General features: G+C 38.9%; 1 protein-coding gene across 2 annotated transcripts in view; it reads right to left on the reverse strand.

The window, feature by feature from the left end:
* LOC135078997 (uncharacterized) overlaps positions 1-16,844 on the reverse strand; it is a 220,311-nt gene that overhangs the window by 22,389 nt on the left and 181,078 nt on the right. For both annotated transcript variants that reach the window (XM_063973612.1, XM_063973613.1), the window contains exons 4-5: positions 13,348-13,556; positions 11,997-12,169 (exon numbers count right to left, since the gene is read on the reverse strand). In XM_063973612.1, the coding sequence (XP_063829682.1) occupies positions 11,997-12,169; positions 13,348-13,556 (382 nt within the window). The remainder of the gene's footprint in view (positions 1-11,996; positions 12,170-13,347; positions 13,557-16,844) is intronic.

The following is a 16,844-nucleotide window of genomic DNA, read 5'->3' on the forward strand; positions in this document are numbered from 1 at the left end:
TAATTATTTTCGTCCTCAAATTCAAGAAATCCACATTGAAAAACGATAGGGAAAAGGTTTTTACATTGCATAAGATAAATAATCTTTACCTGTAGGTATTTAACGTGCTATTCACACAAAAAGGGGCTATAAACACAAATTTCGCAAATCAGTCCGAGTAGAGTCAATGCACTAATTTAAGGAATTTGTGAAGTTGTTGTTATTATTTAAACAAGATTAGTATACCATTTGAATGGGGATAGACTAGAGAAGTTTTGATAAAATCCGAAGATCGCTATCTCTTTTATTTATTTTTTTATAGCCATGTAAACTTAAATGTTCAGTCCATTTTTAACTTTTCGGAAAACTTCAAAGTTGAATTAAAAAAAACCTAGATGATATTTGCCAGTAAATTTAGATTTGATGCTACCCTACATCAATGCACGTCAAAACAAAATATTTACTTTGAAGCTATGCCTAGTAGTTTTTTTTTAAAATCGAAATTAAATGATGCGATTTGGGTATTTTGGTGAAATTACTAAAAAAATTAATTTAAAAGTAGCCGCCTGGCATGGAACGTGTTATGGGGGCTGAAAATACAGGTAATGACCCATTCTATCCGCCAAATTATTTTGGCACACGATGCGCCAAACACCCTGTATAATATAATAAAAATATTTTAATAAAATAAGAATAAGAATAAGAATACTTTATTCAGCATAGAAAAATAAAATAAAAATACAGTACATATAACATTAAACTACAAGCTATGCTGAAGAGGCGTCCGCTCAGCTATATTCGCGACATAACAAGCGCCATGTCGAGAAGCTGGTTTTCAGCGGGAACCAACACGATGAAGATTGCGGATTGCGCACCCTCTTGACCGGGACCATATTGAGGCTACCAGTCAAGAAGGCGCGCAACAGGGGGCGTTAAGGACGGTGATCACAAAAAAGAGAGAGAAAAAAAAACAAAACAAAAAAAGAAAACAATATTAACACAAAACTAAACAGAATCAAAAACTAAATTAACTAAAAACTAATGTATTAAGAAATGCCACACCCGAGACACTAACGCGCCCGGAGAGGCTTAGTTCAAACGATCATAGCAAATGTTGTGATAGGGATAGAGACATGCAATTTTTGGTTTTACAAAGATAATACGATAGAAAATAATACAAAGTAATAAAAACCACCGGTTATAGGGGCATTTTTTGGAGAAATTTATAAAAAAAAAATTCTATAAAAAATTTAAAAAAAATCTCAAAAATTTTTTGACCTCTTTTTTGTCGATAAAAATAGGTCTAGTTTCATCTATTTTCATATGTACACTTTAACGTGACTCACACTGTATAGTACAGATAAAGGAAAAATTGCGAAAATGATAAATTTGAAGTTATATAAAATTTAAAATATTATTTTTGCTTACATGACATAAAATATTTTTTTAATAATTATAAACTTACTACCTACCCTTTTTCACATGAACGCGTAGAGATATTAAAGTTGAAATTCATATCAAACACTTCTTAAATCTAATTGCCTCTAAACTGTGAGAAATTCTAAATCAACGCAAAAATTCAAAACGCTGAGGTAGGTACCTACCTATAATGCAAATATAGGAAAAATAAATAAATAAAAAATAATCATACCGCATATTTTTTTTTTATAAAACTCCGGACTTTGACGTAATTTTGGTTTAAGTGAAATGAATGGTGTCCATTGGCATAGCTACAGGTTTTACCTTAGAATACTTGTTTTATATTTGTAGATAGTTACCCTGCCTAAAAAAAAACCCTAGCTACGCCAAAGCTAGCGTTATTTGATAAGGATCAGATATAAACACAAAATAATCTTGCGTGCATACCAATGTTATTTATACCATTTTGCAAGGGGAAAAGGATTTGTGGTTAGCCCTGACTACTTAAGGACAGGAAAAAATCAAATGATACCGCGAGCTAACTACGAACAGCGCCATCTATTGACAACCGTGCGAACTACGTAGTGTCGTTGCTCGGTGATAGGTGTTGCTGATTGCAGCTCATTGTTACAATACTTTTTATTAAAATCGGATTTTATTCCGGAGGTTTTACAATTTCTTACTACTTTCGCAAATCATTACAAATGAAGAAAGGAATTTACGGTGTGGTACCCTCAATGTACAATTAGATTTCGAGCGATACCACTTTTGGGCATTCTCCTTTTAAGTAGTTACTTTCCCCATTGTAATGTTATGAATTTCATTTTGCAATAAAAATACCATAGTTATGACTCGATTGTCGTAATGAACGAACTTTGTAAACCTTGCAGGTTTGTACGGAACCCTCGGTGCGCGAGTCCGACTCGCACTTGGCCGGTTTTTTCATGTAGGTGATGTTTTTTATTTTTTTTATTTAATTATAAATCAATGTACATACTAGTATGTATTTATCATTATTTTTCTGAAAAAACAGTAAACGTTGTTTTGCTATCCATACTTATTTTTGGTATATTTACTTTGGGTTGAGTAAGGAATGCATTTGGGTAGAATAACGAAATTATGTAATGGGTTGAGCTAGGAATACTAATTTGGGATGAGTGAAGAAATGGGTTGAGTTGTCATGGGTCGAATACGGAATAACCTGCCTTTACATGTCTCATTATTTTTTGCCCTACCACCGCTTTGACATAGACATTTAGAAGCGCTACAACAAACTAAGCCACCACTGTCACAGTAGGTATAGTATATGATTTATCTACTGTGCCACTGTCACCTTAAATATACGAGTATGCCAAGTGTTTTTTTGGAGAAAGGATATATTAATAACAAAATACATTATTATTTTGGAAATTTTTGTCTATCTGCATACTTATCCAAGCTGACCCCTATAGTCACGACTTACGAAACTGCTCGGCTCTAATAATCTCGTGACTTGTCACTTGTCCAATAATTACTAAGTCAATGTCAATGTCAGAGCCAGGCCTAATTAAAAGTGAAGGAGCCCATCCATTACGTTTTTGATAAGCAGACAGGCTGTACTTACAGAAGACAACGGTATGATGGATGAATTTGAAAAATAGCCCGAAGCAGCTGTTTGAGCCTTAATTTTATTAGTTAGGCAAGTGCTGCTGAAATTAAGGCTGGGTTGCACCATTTTACGTTAACTTTACAAACGTCAAAAAACTGTCAAACTCCATACAAAAACACCGGTTATCGTCAAAGTTACGGTCAAAGTTAGATGGTGCAATTCAGCCTAAATATAGACTTCAATGTTCAATATGTAGTATTGTAGGTTTGTAGGCCAGTTTTTATGCGGGCTGGTAAAAAAATATACCGTCATTTTCGTTTCTGGTTTAAAAAAGTCTAAAGACATTTATTTTACAGTTTTTTAAAAAGCGCTTTTATACGTCCATTTACTTAGTTGATTTAAGATTTTTTCATCAGTTAAATCGCTTGTTTAGCTGTATTCAGTACTTCATTTCCATTTAGATATATAACATTCTTATAGACAGGCCCACAAAAAGGGACGTGTTCTCGTTTTCTTCTATTTTATAGACAAAACTACTATAAAACAAAATATCGGCGGAGGGAATTCAATAACGAAGGTCTTATTACACTGCCATATCCCAAACTTACCTTCAAAAGAAAGTTATTTCGATCCATGATAATATCTCCTCTATCCCTCAAAGATAAAAGCTAAATTCGCGTGTGGATTCCTGTAGGAGGTAGGTAGAAAACAACAATAAAAGTCCAATTTTCTCTTAATAAAAGTATTAAGAGCGAGAGCGGTGTATTCTCGCCTCGCTCGCTCGTATGATCGGAAAGCAATTTATTTTTGACACTCGATATAAATCGGCGAACGTCGGGGGCATGCACTAGTTAATAACACGAGTATTAGTGACTTTGTCAGATAATTAAGCGGTGATTTGTTGGGGTTTCTTTAATAACGTTTCATGGAGGATTGAAAGAAATGGCTGAATCGGATCAAGATAATAGGATATACTAGAAAAATATAGAGCCTGATATTACAATACTTTTGGAAGTGAGAACTTCTTCACTTATAATTAAGAAATGTCCTGTTGCAAATAAATAGATAAAAAACAAGAGGTTCACATTTAGGAACGTGCCGTTATTGCAAATTAGCTTTATAACAACTACATTATTTAAGACTGGTTTGCACCATCTTTATATTAACTTTGATAAATGTCAAATATCTGTCAAACTCTATACAAAAATCACCGGTTATCGTTATAGTTACGGTCAAAGTTAGGTGGTGCAACTCTGCTTAAGAGACTTATGCCCGTTTTCACCATCAATCCCTAATTTTTAAGTGACCCCTATGGTAACAAATAATAGGAATTTTGTTTCCCTTAAAAATAGGGATTGATGGTGTAAACGGGCATTAGTGTTAAGCTTGACGAGCTGTCATCTGCTACTCAACTACTTATACTACGTGACCCTATTGTTTACTTTTAAGCAAATATAGTTTCTTAATAAAAAAGAAAAACGATCGTAATTTATGCAGAAAAAAGATAACATTACACAAAGATTCTGAATAAGATATCTCCGAAAACGGCGGAAGTAAGTAGCGCTCGACGTGCCGCCTACAGTAACGTTAACATAAAATCGCACCTTGAATTTTTTACGAGCGACAGCGTCTCAATTCCGTGAATTATCATCGCAATTTCTCAAAAACCAGAGCGGAGTCCTTCAGGACTAATTGAGGAGATACCAACAGTAGTGAAGATGGACAGTAGGGTCTCTTGTTGGGTCTTGAGACCGGAAAGAGACCCACTTGTCCTGAGTTTTTGAATGCTTTACACCACGATGGTACGATACTTTAAATTATCGTCTTCATTGCTCTATTAATATTAGAAGAAATTGAGTTTCTACACTCGTAGGTTCTGGATTCGATTACGAGGCGAGACAAGTTTTGTTTTAAGTTTGGTTAAAACATTGCTGGATTGAATTAGCCGGATAGACTGGATACCAACCCAATAATATACCAACTTAAAGAAGAAAAGTTTGAAAGTTTATTTGTAGGAGTAATCCGGAAACTACTGAACCTGAAATTCTTTGATCAGTAGAAACTTAGAAAGCTTATAATTCCCTAATATAGTTAATGTAACTAACATTTTGGTTGCAGTATTTAGTTTGATGTGCTGCTATACTTGTAGCAAATCTATACTAATGTTATAAATGCGAAAGTAACTGTCTGTTTGACTGAACCGATTTTGATGAAATTTGGCATAGAGATAGTTTGAGTCCCGGGAAAGGACATAGGATAGTTTTTATCCCGGTTTTTGAAATAGGGGCGCGCGCTATAACATTTTTCTGTGACAGACAAAATTCCACGCGGGTGAAGCTGCGGGCGGAAAGCTAGTATATAAAATAGCAAATATAGTTTTAAGTCCCTTTGTTCTGTTTTTTATTTTCTTTTTGTGTCAAATAAATATTGTCCCCACTGTGCCAGTTTACATTGTGTCGCGTTTTTTCATCTTTTGTAAGAAAATGTTTTCACAAAGGCCCAATGATAAGGATGTCTCGCTTCACAGATTTTCTCTTCAAAGTGCAAGGCGTTTGTTTTGGATAGAAAAAAATCTGTTATCGATATAGTTACGGTCAAAGTTAGGTGCTCAGAAATAGAACAATTTTGTGACACTTTTAGTTTACTACTTATTAAACGAAGTGACGTTTGATTAAAAGAAGGTTACACCTAGTCTGAATAAATATTTGAGCTTTTTTAATGAAGATTAATCTTACAAATGTGACATTTATACCTTTTTGATACACTTATTAGGCCGTAGAAAGTATTTTCTGTCTGACGTTAAGTTAAAAATTAAAATCCGATCTGATACATATCGATAATAAATGTATTGAATGACACTTTCTATATCAAGTATTGTCGATATTTGCACAACACTAATTTAAATAGGACCCCACCTAAGTATCGAAAATTAAAACGCTAAATTATAAACATTATTAAAACATCTCAACACTCCAGTCAAAACAAAGTCTAAAAGAAGCTAATTTAATAATTAAAAAAAAACGGAGCGTCTTTGAAAATATTCTTTTTACAAAAATACTCGAGTATTTCTCTTAAAAAGGCGTAAATAATTTCGGAACTGTCAGTAAAAAAACTTAAACCCTTTGAATATAACTGGCTCGAATCGCTTTGGGAATAAAAACATTTGCGCCTAAAGAGCCATTCGAGAAGTTTCCAAGTTGTTAAAAATAAAATAGCTCGGAAAAGAGGCGGTGTGGTGTAGTGATGGGAATGTCACGGGAATATCGACATAAAGTAATATTGTTATGTATAAAATAAAGGCACAAGAACTAAAGATTTTTATACACGTTTTTATAAGAGTTGCCATAAAATTTGAGGGATTAGATTTTGGGTACAAATCGAATTTTTAGATTTTTCATAGGTTTAGGTACACACAAGTGGGTTTTATTTATTAATGCAATGAGCCTTGTAAAAGTTATAAGAGTCAAGTTGATTCAAGTTTTTTACCAAATTGAAGATCAAATGCACTATTTAGTGCGTAACTTTAATTTTACGCATTTTACACATTGTACCTACGCTATCTGCGAATTTCTGAATTTCCCAAAAGTGTCTGAGTTTAGATACCTATGAAAACGTGTTTATCGATATTCCCATCCTTAAAACATGAAAGATCTCAGTCAGTGCCTTAAGCAGAGTTAATTTGGAGCTGCGATTCCAGAATAGGTCCGTCGTAACTTCCTAATAGGTTAATAAATGCCCGACCAGCCGGGAAGGGTCAGATTATGCACTCGAACTTTGAATTCATGGGAATTTTGTTCCACCTTCACATCAAGAAATCATTTTAGGGTATTAACACCCAAGCAAGAGAGCAAAATCATTTTCATAGAAGGTTAGTGATTTTTTATTTAGGTAAAACAAACATGGCTGAATTAAAAACAAATGACAACTTTGAATGGTGGTTATTTGCCGTACCTACAATGCTTTTGATATGAAACTTTTTCCTGGGGATTCAGCCGCGTAAACATTGGTCTTTAAAAATACTTTATCCCCTTTCAAAAACCGGGATAAACACTATCCTTTGTTTTTATCTGGGTCTCAAAATGACTCTACTCACTATGCCTTTAATCTAAATTGATTCAGAGGTTAAGCGCGACAAGGACATCCCATCAAAAACAATACTTGTCAAAAAAACCAAGTCTCGCAACTCAGTTGTTCTACGGTAAAAAGTTGTGAGATCCATGTAATACCAAGTCCAGGCCAGGAAATCTTTAACGTTTTACATAAATTATTGACTTGGCCATCGCACTAAATAATTTAATTTACACGTGTTTTCATGCGATGGCCAAGTCAATATATTTATGTAAAACGTTAAAGATTTCCTGGCCTGGACTTGGTATTACATGGATCTCACAACTTTTTACCGTAGAACAACTGAGTTGCGAGACTTGGTTTTTTTGACAAGTATTGTTTTTGATGGGATCTCATTTCTTTTTGTATTTTGTAGACAGCAGTTATGTATCTAGAAAACTGGACCGAAATTGAAAAATTTTACTCGACTTGGCGGTTGCACTACCGTGCCCCCAAATATCATTTCTTTTTGTATTTTGTAGACAGCAGTTATGTATCTAGAAAACTGGACCGAAATTGAAAAATTTTACTCGACTTGGCGGTTGCACTACCGTGCCCCCAAATATTTTAGTTTTTCCTTGATTCATACACCAAACACTACTTATATTCCAAATTTGAAGCTTCTAGGTCTGCTAGAAGTGCCTTAGAGTTTTGATGATCGGTGAGTCAGTGAGTCAGTGAGTCAGTGAGTCAGTCAATGAGTGACAAAATTAAGTAACTTTGACCCGTTATAATTCTTAAACTACTGGTTCAAATTGAATGAAATTTTAAATATACCGTGTCTTTACAATGCCTGCATAGCTAATGAAAATTCAGCCTTCTAGTTTTATCCACAACGAAGTTACAGGCGGTCGAAAATGGCCTGAATTGCTTCGAGAAAAGGATGGTACGGCCGTGCCGCTTTTTTGCTCGACTTGGTGGGGGCACTGCCGTGCCCCCAGATACAGACATTAGTCACTTTCGCATTAATAACAAAGGTTCATCATAACTTTAAAATACTAAAGGAAAATGGCCATCTAATAATAAAAAAAAAACATTCAAATACTGAAAGCTTCATTAAGGTAAAGTAAACAACTCATATTAATGCCCACTTTATTCCCAATTGACTGCGTACAATGTATGTAAATATAAGAATAAGGTATTCAGAATATTCAAAACATTCCCGTAATAAGCGAGCGGCGAAATGAAAGAACAACAGTCAAGTTGGAATTGGACGTTTTTGAAACAACACGTTAAATAATAATGCTCCAGTTTCTAACTTGGTGCCGGGGGCTGGTCTGTTAGGGTTCCATACGTTAAAAAATTAAAAAACTTCCTTAAAAAGAGTGTTATATAAATAAAAAAATACAAACATGTAATTTGAAGCTTTTCAGTGAAATGTGGATTGGTTAAGTGGCGACAGTAAACGCACATATTCGGATTAATATCAAATTGTGTTCAAGATCAAAAGCTCTTTTGAGAAGTAATTAATAATTGTAATAATTGCCTATTTTACCATTATTTAATGACTCAACTACTACTATCTGTAGCAACTCTTGTAGGAATACGGTGGGCGGAAGTTTGCATCGTGCGGTCATAAGCTGGCCACACAGCTATGGAGCAACACTATCTGTGGTCGCGATCCTCATCAGTGAGGGACCGAGGAAGAAGAGGGTAGCAACTCTGGAGACCAAAAAATCCGGTTTTCTTTACTAAATTGTATTAACTACGAACCCCTCCCATATCACCGTTGTGACAGCCCTGTAAGTTTTTGCGTAGTTCCGCTGCGAGAACTTTGTCAGTGATTCTTAAAGAGTCTATAATCATCCTCTGTTTAATTAACTATCTCTGTTGCAGCTTTTCTGATTGAAAAAATGCTGTTTTCTTCGATAAATTGTCTACGGACCCCTCCCATATCACCGTTGTGGCAGCCCTGTATGTTTTTGCGTGGTTCCGCTGTAAGTAATTTCATCAGCGCTAGTTGTTCTTAAAGAGTATAATAATCATCCTCTGTTTAATTAACTATCTCTGTTGCAGCTTTTCTGATTGAAAAATGCTGTTTTCTTCGATAAATTGTCTACAGACCCCTCCCATATCACCGTCGTGACAACCCTGTAAGTTTTTGCGTGGTTCCGCTGTAATTTCATCAGCGCTAGTTATTCTTAAAGAGTCTATAATCATCCTCTGTTTAATTAACTATCTATGTTGCAGCTTTTCTGATTGAAAAATGCTGTTTTCTTCGATAAATTGTCTACGGACCCCTCCCATATCACCGTTGTGACAGCCCTGTAAGTTTTTGCGTGATTCCGCTGCGAGTAATTTCATCAGCGCTAGTTCCCGCCGGTTGCTGTTATTTTTCTTTTGCCGCAGAAATAGTTCTCTGCAAATCGATTGCTTCCACATTTGTTGCTAAAAAGTGTACGCAATAACGAGCGAGTTTTCTCGAATATGGTTTTGAGCTGGCATTTTTAGGGTTTGCTGATTCAGGTCAATTAAGACTCGTTTGACGTTTGTAAAGTTATTAAGGCTTTAATAAGTAAATAAGTAAAATTCTTAGAACTAAGTTCTTGTACATAGTTTTATTAGTTTAGAATTTAAAATGTTTCTTTTCTCTTGTAATTTATGTTTTCATGCAAAAAGTTCAATTAATTTGATGATTATATTCTGTTGAAGTCATATATTTTAATTATAGCCTGGTCAAATTAGCACAGAAAATAGGGGTTACAATAATTCGCATAGAAATGAAAATTGAAATGAAATAATTCCTAACATAACAATTAGTATAAAAACATCACCGCATTAGTTAAATGAACAAACTCAGTTGCAGCTGGCTAAACAAATAACAAGAAAACGGGATTAATGTTAATCCGGGCCGATTTGAATGTCAAAGTTAAACGGAACGCGAAGTGGGGCGAACTTGCGATTCGCACTTATCCGCAACGAGTTCTGACTTTGCAGGGTTGCCACTAGGAATATAAAGATTTTATTATTCTACGAGTATTCTTCTTGTCGTGTCGACAACAAACCTACACAGCGTCAGCCCAAAACTCCGCCACAAGAGTGGCGTTGTCAGTAGCATTCATTAAATCTTCCTGCGTGCAGTTGTTTGGGCACGCAGGGGACGATATCATGTGCTTCGTCGACTGGGGAACAAAACCACACTTGTACTCCAAGTTTGAGCCATCCTAGAATCCCCACCTGAACAGATTGTCCTTACTACGGCCGACCTGCGTCCGAAGTATATTTAAAGATTACAAGTATTTATAGATATTATAAAAATGTATAAGGCAATATTCATTGTTTGAGTTTAATTGACACGCACTCTGAACCGTCTAGTCTGTGTGAGATCAAATTCATTCACCATCATCATTTCAGACATAGAAATGATTCCACAATGGCTGGTTGGTGGCGGCCTGCATCCAGCGCCTTTCCGTTTCACACGGAAAGCAGATCAGCTTTTGGTGTTGTCTAAAATAATATAAATTCCTATAACTGTATCATTCTTGATTTAGCATCACAAATATTATAACTGTCAGTGTATTTCAATCCTAGATCTTGTGAATATATTTACGTTATTATTATAAGTCTAAATTGCTTTCAAGTACCACATAAAATATGAAATATATTCTATTTTCTTTTTTTTCAATAAAAATAATGAGTATTTCGGTTGTAATTGGATCAAAAATTTGAATATGCGATGGCAACCCTACGCATAAGCAAACGGGCGGATCCTGATGAAATATTGAGGTAATTTCTCAGCGGAACGCCTTCCTGTGAAAAAAGATTAGCGCAAAGTTTCAGGCCCAGATTTGGGCTGAAATTGCAGGCAAGTTTCACACAAACCCATAAAGTGGCAATAAAAATCTAGGCCGTGACCATTATTTCAGATGGCAACCGCAGTTTTAATGACGTACGCCAGTAAGTATCATTTCAGTGTCTTGAAAATACTTAACGGGCATTTCTGACTCGTTCTTGGCAAAGTATTGTCGTTTCTGATTTTTAAAATCAATTACCAAAACACCACAGCATGTTTTCATTAATCATAGACTAGACTTAAGCCACTTTGTTTGTCTATAGATGTTTTTTCTTAAATCCGTGACATTGTAGATTTTGTTCAAATAGAGACTTCTTCTTCTTGTCGTGTCGAAAACAAACCTACACAGTGTCAGCCGAAAACTGACTAATTTTTAATCTATCTGTGTTAGCTAAGAATTAATGTATAAGTGCTTGAGTACAGTAGAGTCTTGCTAGTTTGCGTAAACTATTGAATAATTTAAGCCCCAAGTCGATGCAAAATATTCAGGTGACCTTTAATAGGTCAACACAATCGTGTAGGTTGAAATAAACTTTAGCATTACCCACATTTGGTTCCGCAGACATTATTCTTATCCATATATGGATGCAGTAGTTTCCGCGACCCAGTACGGACTACATTTATTCTGAATTGGAACGTGGTTATAATATTCCTATTGTTTTAGTTGATTTAAACAAGATTTAAGAAGAAGGTTATTATTTTATATTATCCATGTAATTTTTGGTAACATATTTTTTCTAGACTGCCCGCAGGCATTACGAGAAAGGTGCTCATCCAATTTATGCCAAAAATATGCTAAGCTTATACACACTCTAAGACCTTTGGTAGTTGGTAAACTCAAATCACCCTCAGAAACTCGACAAGCCACTACCTTGTTTGGAGCCTCAGATGAGCTCAAGACTTGCTATCTGCTATAGCAGCGCTTCGAAATTGTTTTAGGCCCAGTTCTTCTGGCAGAGAAATCCCTATCCCGTCGGCGCAAACACCACAACTTAAACGCACTCGAGTGCTGCCATGCTGCCATGAGGCCCTAGAGAGAAGCAGGAGGTGGGGCCCTAGAGGCTTCATAATATGCTCTCTCGTGAGCTGACAATAGTTGAAGACACTCACCTCAGCAGCTTGACGTCCCACAGCGCCAGCACCTCAGGCGGGCGATGAGCGCACAGCGCCAGCCGCGGGCCGCACGCATGAAGTCTCACAGGCCCCTGCTTCACGCTGTTGGTGCTGGGCGAAGAGATGATGACGGCCGCGAACTCCTTGCTACTGCCTAGGTTGTGCTGCACCTGCAAGAGAGAAGGGCGGTAAGGAACTTTTATAAGACTCGTTGTTTCTTTACGAGATTGAATCAGAAATGAGGAGATCCGTCTACTAAAGTCACTTAAAATGCCCGACGGATTAGCAAGCTGAAGTGGCAATGGGCAGGGCACATAGTACGCAGAACTGACGGCCGATGGGGAGCAAGGTTCTGGAATGGACGTCTTGTACCGGAGAGTGAGATGTCCACCCACAAGGTGAACCGACTACCTGATAAAGGTAGCAGGAAGGCGCTGGATGCAGGTCGCTACCAACCGTGCTATGTGCTTTTTGGCTCTTATATTGTAGATTATAATATAAAGTCGCGAGTGTACTTAACCACCCTCCATCCATCCTCACAATCTCTCCTGCTTATAATATGTATTAGTAGGATTTGAGAAGGGTTCGACAACTACACAACACAACAGAGGTTGCTTGTAAATCTTTAATTCTATTACAATAAGGTTACTCGAAGTCGATATTTATTTTATAGAGGTCATACCTATTATAGATTCAAATGTTATTAAGGATTACGATATATTGGAACAAAACAAAGGTCTAAGGTCGCATCGGTTGACTGGACATGTTCGATTCTAATCTCCGATTAGAGATAATTCGGGTCCCGCCACTAATCCCGAGGGTGAGGTTTGGAAGGGCCAGAGGATCAACTGAGGTTTTATTCAAAACTTGTATGGTACAGAATACAGATAGTACAATTGATGGGATAAAGCGGCATATGTATAGGTATTTGAATATCAAAAAGTCCTAAACACTGTGTTTTGGGTGGTTAACTGCCCTGTGGATTAATTGATGAAAACAGTGCATAATATACGATACTATTCCCACCTCTCATTTGCTGAAGGTCGCGGGAAGTACCTGGATGCGGGCGGCGCAGGACCGGTCGTTTTGGAAATCCTTGGGCGAAGCTTTTTCCAGCAGGGGATATCATTTGGCTGAAATGAACGAATAGCTTGACCGCTAAAAAACCCAACCAAACTAAACCAAATTTCTTGGCTGATGCTTGGGTCAGCAGTATCGCAAAGAGGCGCATCCTACACCTTCCGGATCTGGTGAGTAATGAAAGTTGAAAAATGGGGGAGTCTCAAGTATCAAAGACCTAATTAAATTATGCAACGCGAAAGTTTAAAATTAATTATTAAATACCTACCTTCACCCTCCATTGAATCAGGATCTCCCTGGTGTCAAAGGCCAGCACAGGCACCACGTCCTCGCACAGGATGGCAAGGGTGTTGGACTCCTTGTCCAGCGTGAACCCGGACTCGAAGCCGAGGTACTGCTGCAGAGAGAGCGAGGCCTTGGTCTGCCCGTTCTTCTGCCGTTCTTTCAGGTCTTTGTACAGTTGGATATGGACGCAATCTGTGGAAGAGGGTTTGAGAATTAGATTTTTATTCTTCCTTCTTCATTAATTCACCTTGAAAGCGGTCATGAATATTGCTTGAGTTTAACTAAAAGATAAACACACTATGTTACTTATACGGATCTTAGGAAGTTGCAATGTTTTTTCCCAACATTCTTAAGTTGTATTTTTGGTTAGGATTTTTTTTTCAAAATTACATAATGACGTGTGTGAGTCTTTTAATTATATTTTTTCTAATTCGGATTTTACTTGATACCTTTAGTCTTTTAATACCTAGATAAAGGTAGACGATGAAACTTGTAAGCTGTAATTTGTTTTCATACATTTTCAGCCTAACTTCTATCTTATTCCTCTCATAAATCTTACGGCAACTGGTAGTTCGTATAAAAACACAATAGAACAGTAGAACTACATGCCACTCATATTAAACGAGATTCCTAAGAAATTCTTTAATAAACTGACAAATCCCAGAATTGAAAGTAAAACACAAAGGAAAAGGAATACAAAACAGCTCGGAGTTCATTAAAAGCCCGACAGACGTCGCTTGAAATGGGACTTTTCTACAAAACCATATTCTTAAACCGACTCTATCCATCTTTCTCTCTCATCACCATATCTCAATACGATAGAGAGAGACAGAAAGAATCGAATATGTCGAAATATGTCGTGGAATAAGGATTCGGATTGTAATAAAAATTTTTCGTCGTGAAATATTGGCGAGGTAGATACGATGTCGTGAAATTTTCCAGATTCCTCTTATTTCCTAGCTCGATGTATTACGGCTAACACAATGCTTAATGAAATAAGGCACTGGTTTTCAATATGTTTAATTGCTTTCTTTGCCAGTTGTCTTTAAAATCACAAAAGCAATTTCGAAATTTTAGAAACAACGTTGTATTACGTGTAGTGACGTTTTTAACAGTACAATTACTAACCGTAGGAATAGTATTTTAACTAACCGTGGGAGAGCCATGCTTCGGCACGAATGGGCCGGCTCGACCGGAGTGATACCACGGCCTCACAGAAAACCGGCGTGAAGCAGCACTTGTGTTGTGTTTCGCCGAGTGAGTGAGGGTACCGGAGGCCCCCCCCCTCCCCACCTCCTAATGATAGCGCAGTTAAAAACTATTTTACCCCAGGAGGGTACCAGCTGCGTTAGCGTTGGAGAATCCCTCCCTGGACATCCATGCTCAGGACACAACACACCTGAGCGTGGATGCCCAGGCCGCCCCTCGTACTCTGGGGAGGGCAAAACCGCGCTCAACACCTGGGGCAAGAGCAAATTTACCATGGCACCCCCTGCCACGCTGGCCGTGGACTTTTGCAATATCAGGGGCTTACACTCTAACCTCAATGCTGTTCACCACCACCTTGAGACAGCAAAGCCGGCCTTGCTTTTCTTAACCGAGACTCAGATATCGTCTCCTGCGGACACATCTTATCTCTCCTACCCTGGGTATAAACTGGAACATGCCTTTGTGCCTAGGGCCGGGGTGTGCGTGTACGTAGGGGGCAATATCAGTTCTCGACGCCTCAGCCACCTCGAAAGCAGGGACCTCTCCACCTTATGGCTCCGCGTAGACAGCGATGACCACCCCCGCGTCTACGCCTGCCTCTATAGGTCCCATAGCGGTGATGCCGAAACTGACCGACTCATTGAGCACGTCCAAATGGCTGCAGAATCAGTGCAGCAGCAGATCCCCTCTGCAGAGATCGTGATACTTGGCGATTTCAACGCCCATCACACCGAATGGCTCGGATCGAGCAAAACCGATCATGCAGGGAGATCTGTTCACGACTTCGCCTTCGCATATGGCTTGACACAACTGGTTACTACGCCCACGCGAATCCCAGATGTAGAGAGCCAAGAACCTTCACTGTTAGACCTTCTGCTGACTTCCCATCCGGATGGCTATCAGCTATCCGTTGGCGCCCCTCTGGGCTCCTCGGACCATTGCCTTATCCGGAGTACGGTGCCACTCACGTGCTCGCCGCGACCACGAGTTGCATGCAGTCGCCGCGTGTGGCACTACAGGTCAGCAGACTGGGATGAGATGCGGTCCTTCTTCGCATCTTACCCCTGGAGGCAGGTTTGCTTCACGCAGGATGATCCCAGCGTCGTTGCTGATCTTGTTACTGATGTGGTGCTGCAGGGTATGGAACTTTTCATACCGTCTTCTGTTGTTCCCATTGGTGGCAAATCTCAGCCTTGGTTTAGTCAATCCTGCAAAAAGGTTTTACGCCGGAAGCAGGAATCCTACCAAGCCTGGGCAAATGCAGCGAGGCTACGGGATGAAAACACCAGCGCATTAAAAAAGGAGTTTAACTTTGCCTCTAGGTCTTTCAAAAGAGTCATTGCAAGGGCGAAGTCGGAGCACATTGGTAGAATTGGTGGGAAGCTAGAGCGTCTTCCTTCTGGAACTCGTGCGTTCTGGTCTCTTGCCAAAGCTATCCAAGGAAATTTCTGCACGCCATCATTTCCACCCCTGCACATGGGAAACGGTTCGTTGGCCCACGATGCAAAGGAGAAAGCCGATCTTCTGGGCAAACTCTTTGCGTCCAACTCGACACTGGATGACGGGGGACATGAGCCACCGATTATACCAAGGTGTGAGAGCTGTATGCCGGATATCCGGTTCCACCAAAGCTCAGTACGCCTGGCTCTATTTTCCCTGGATATCCATAAGTCGAGTGGGCCCGATGGAATCCCTCCTATCGTGCTGAGGACGTGCGCTCCAGAGTTAGCACCGGTTTTAACGCGCCTTTTTCGGCTCTCCTACCTCTCTGGCATAGTGCCGACCTCATGGAGGACAGCTTTGGTGCACCCGATCCCTAAAAAAGGTGACCGCTCAAATCCGTCCAACTATAGGCCGATAGCAATCACCTCCTTGTTCTCGAAGATAATGGAATCCATTATCAACAGCCAGCTCCTTCGGTACCTAGAGGCCCACCAGTTGCTAAGTGACCGACAGTACGGTTTCCGTGGAGGTCGCTCGGCTGGTGATCTTCTGGTCTACTTGACACATTGTTGGGCACAGGCGATCGAGACTAAGGGGGAAGCATTGGCGGTCAGTTTGGATATGGCGAAGGCCTTCGATCGGGTTTGGCACAAAGCGCTTCTTTCGAAGCTCCCTTCCTATGGGCTTCCCGAGAAATTATGCGGATGGGTCGCCAGCTTTTTAGCAGACAGAAGCATTAAGGTCGTTGTCGACAGTAAATGCTCAGACTCTATGTCTGTGAATGCTGGTGTCCCCCAAGGCTGTGTGCTATCGCCTACGCTCTTCCTT

This window comes from Ostrinia nubilalis, chromosome 15, assembly GCF_963855985.1.
Source record: "Ostrinia nubilalis chromosome 15, ilOstNubi1.1, whole genome shotgun sequence".
Taxonomy (NCBI): domain Eukaryota; kingdom Metazoa; phylum Arthropoda; class Insecta; order Lepidoptera; family Crambidae; genus Ostrinia; species Ostrinia nubilalis.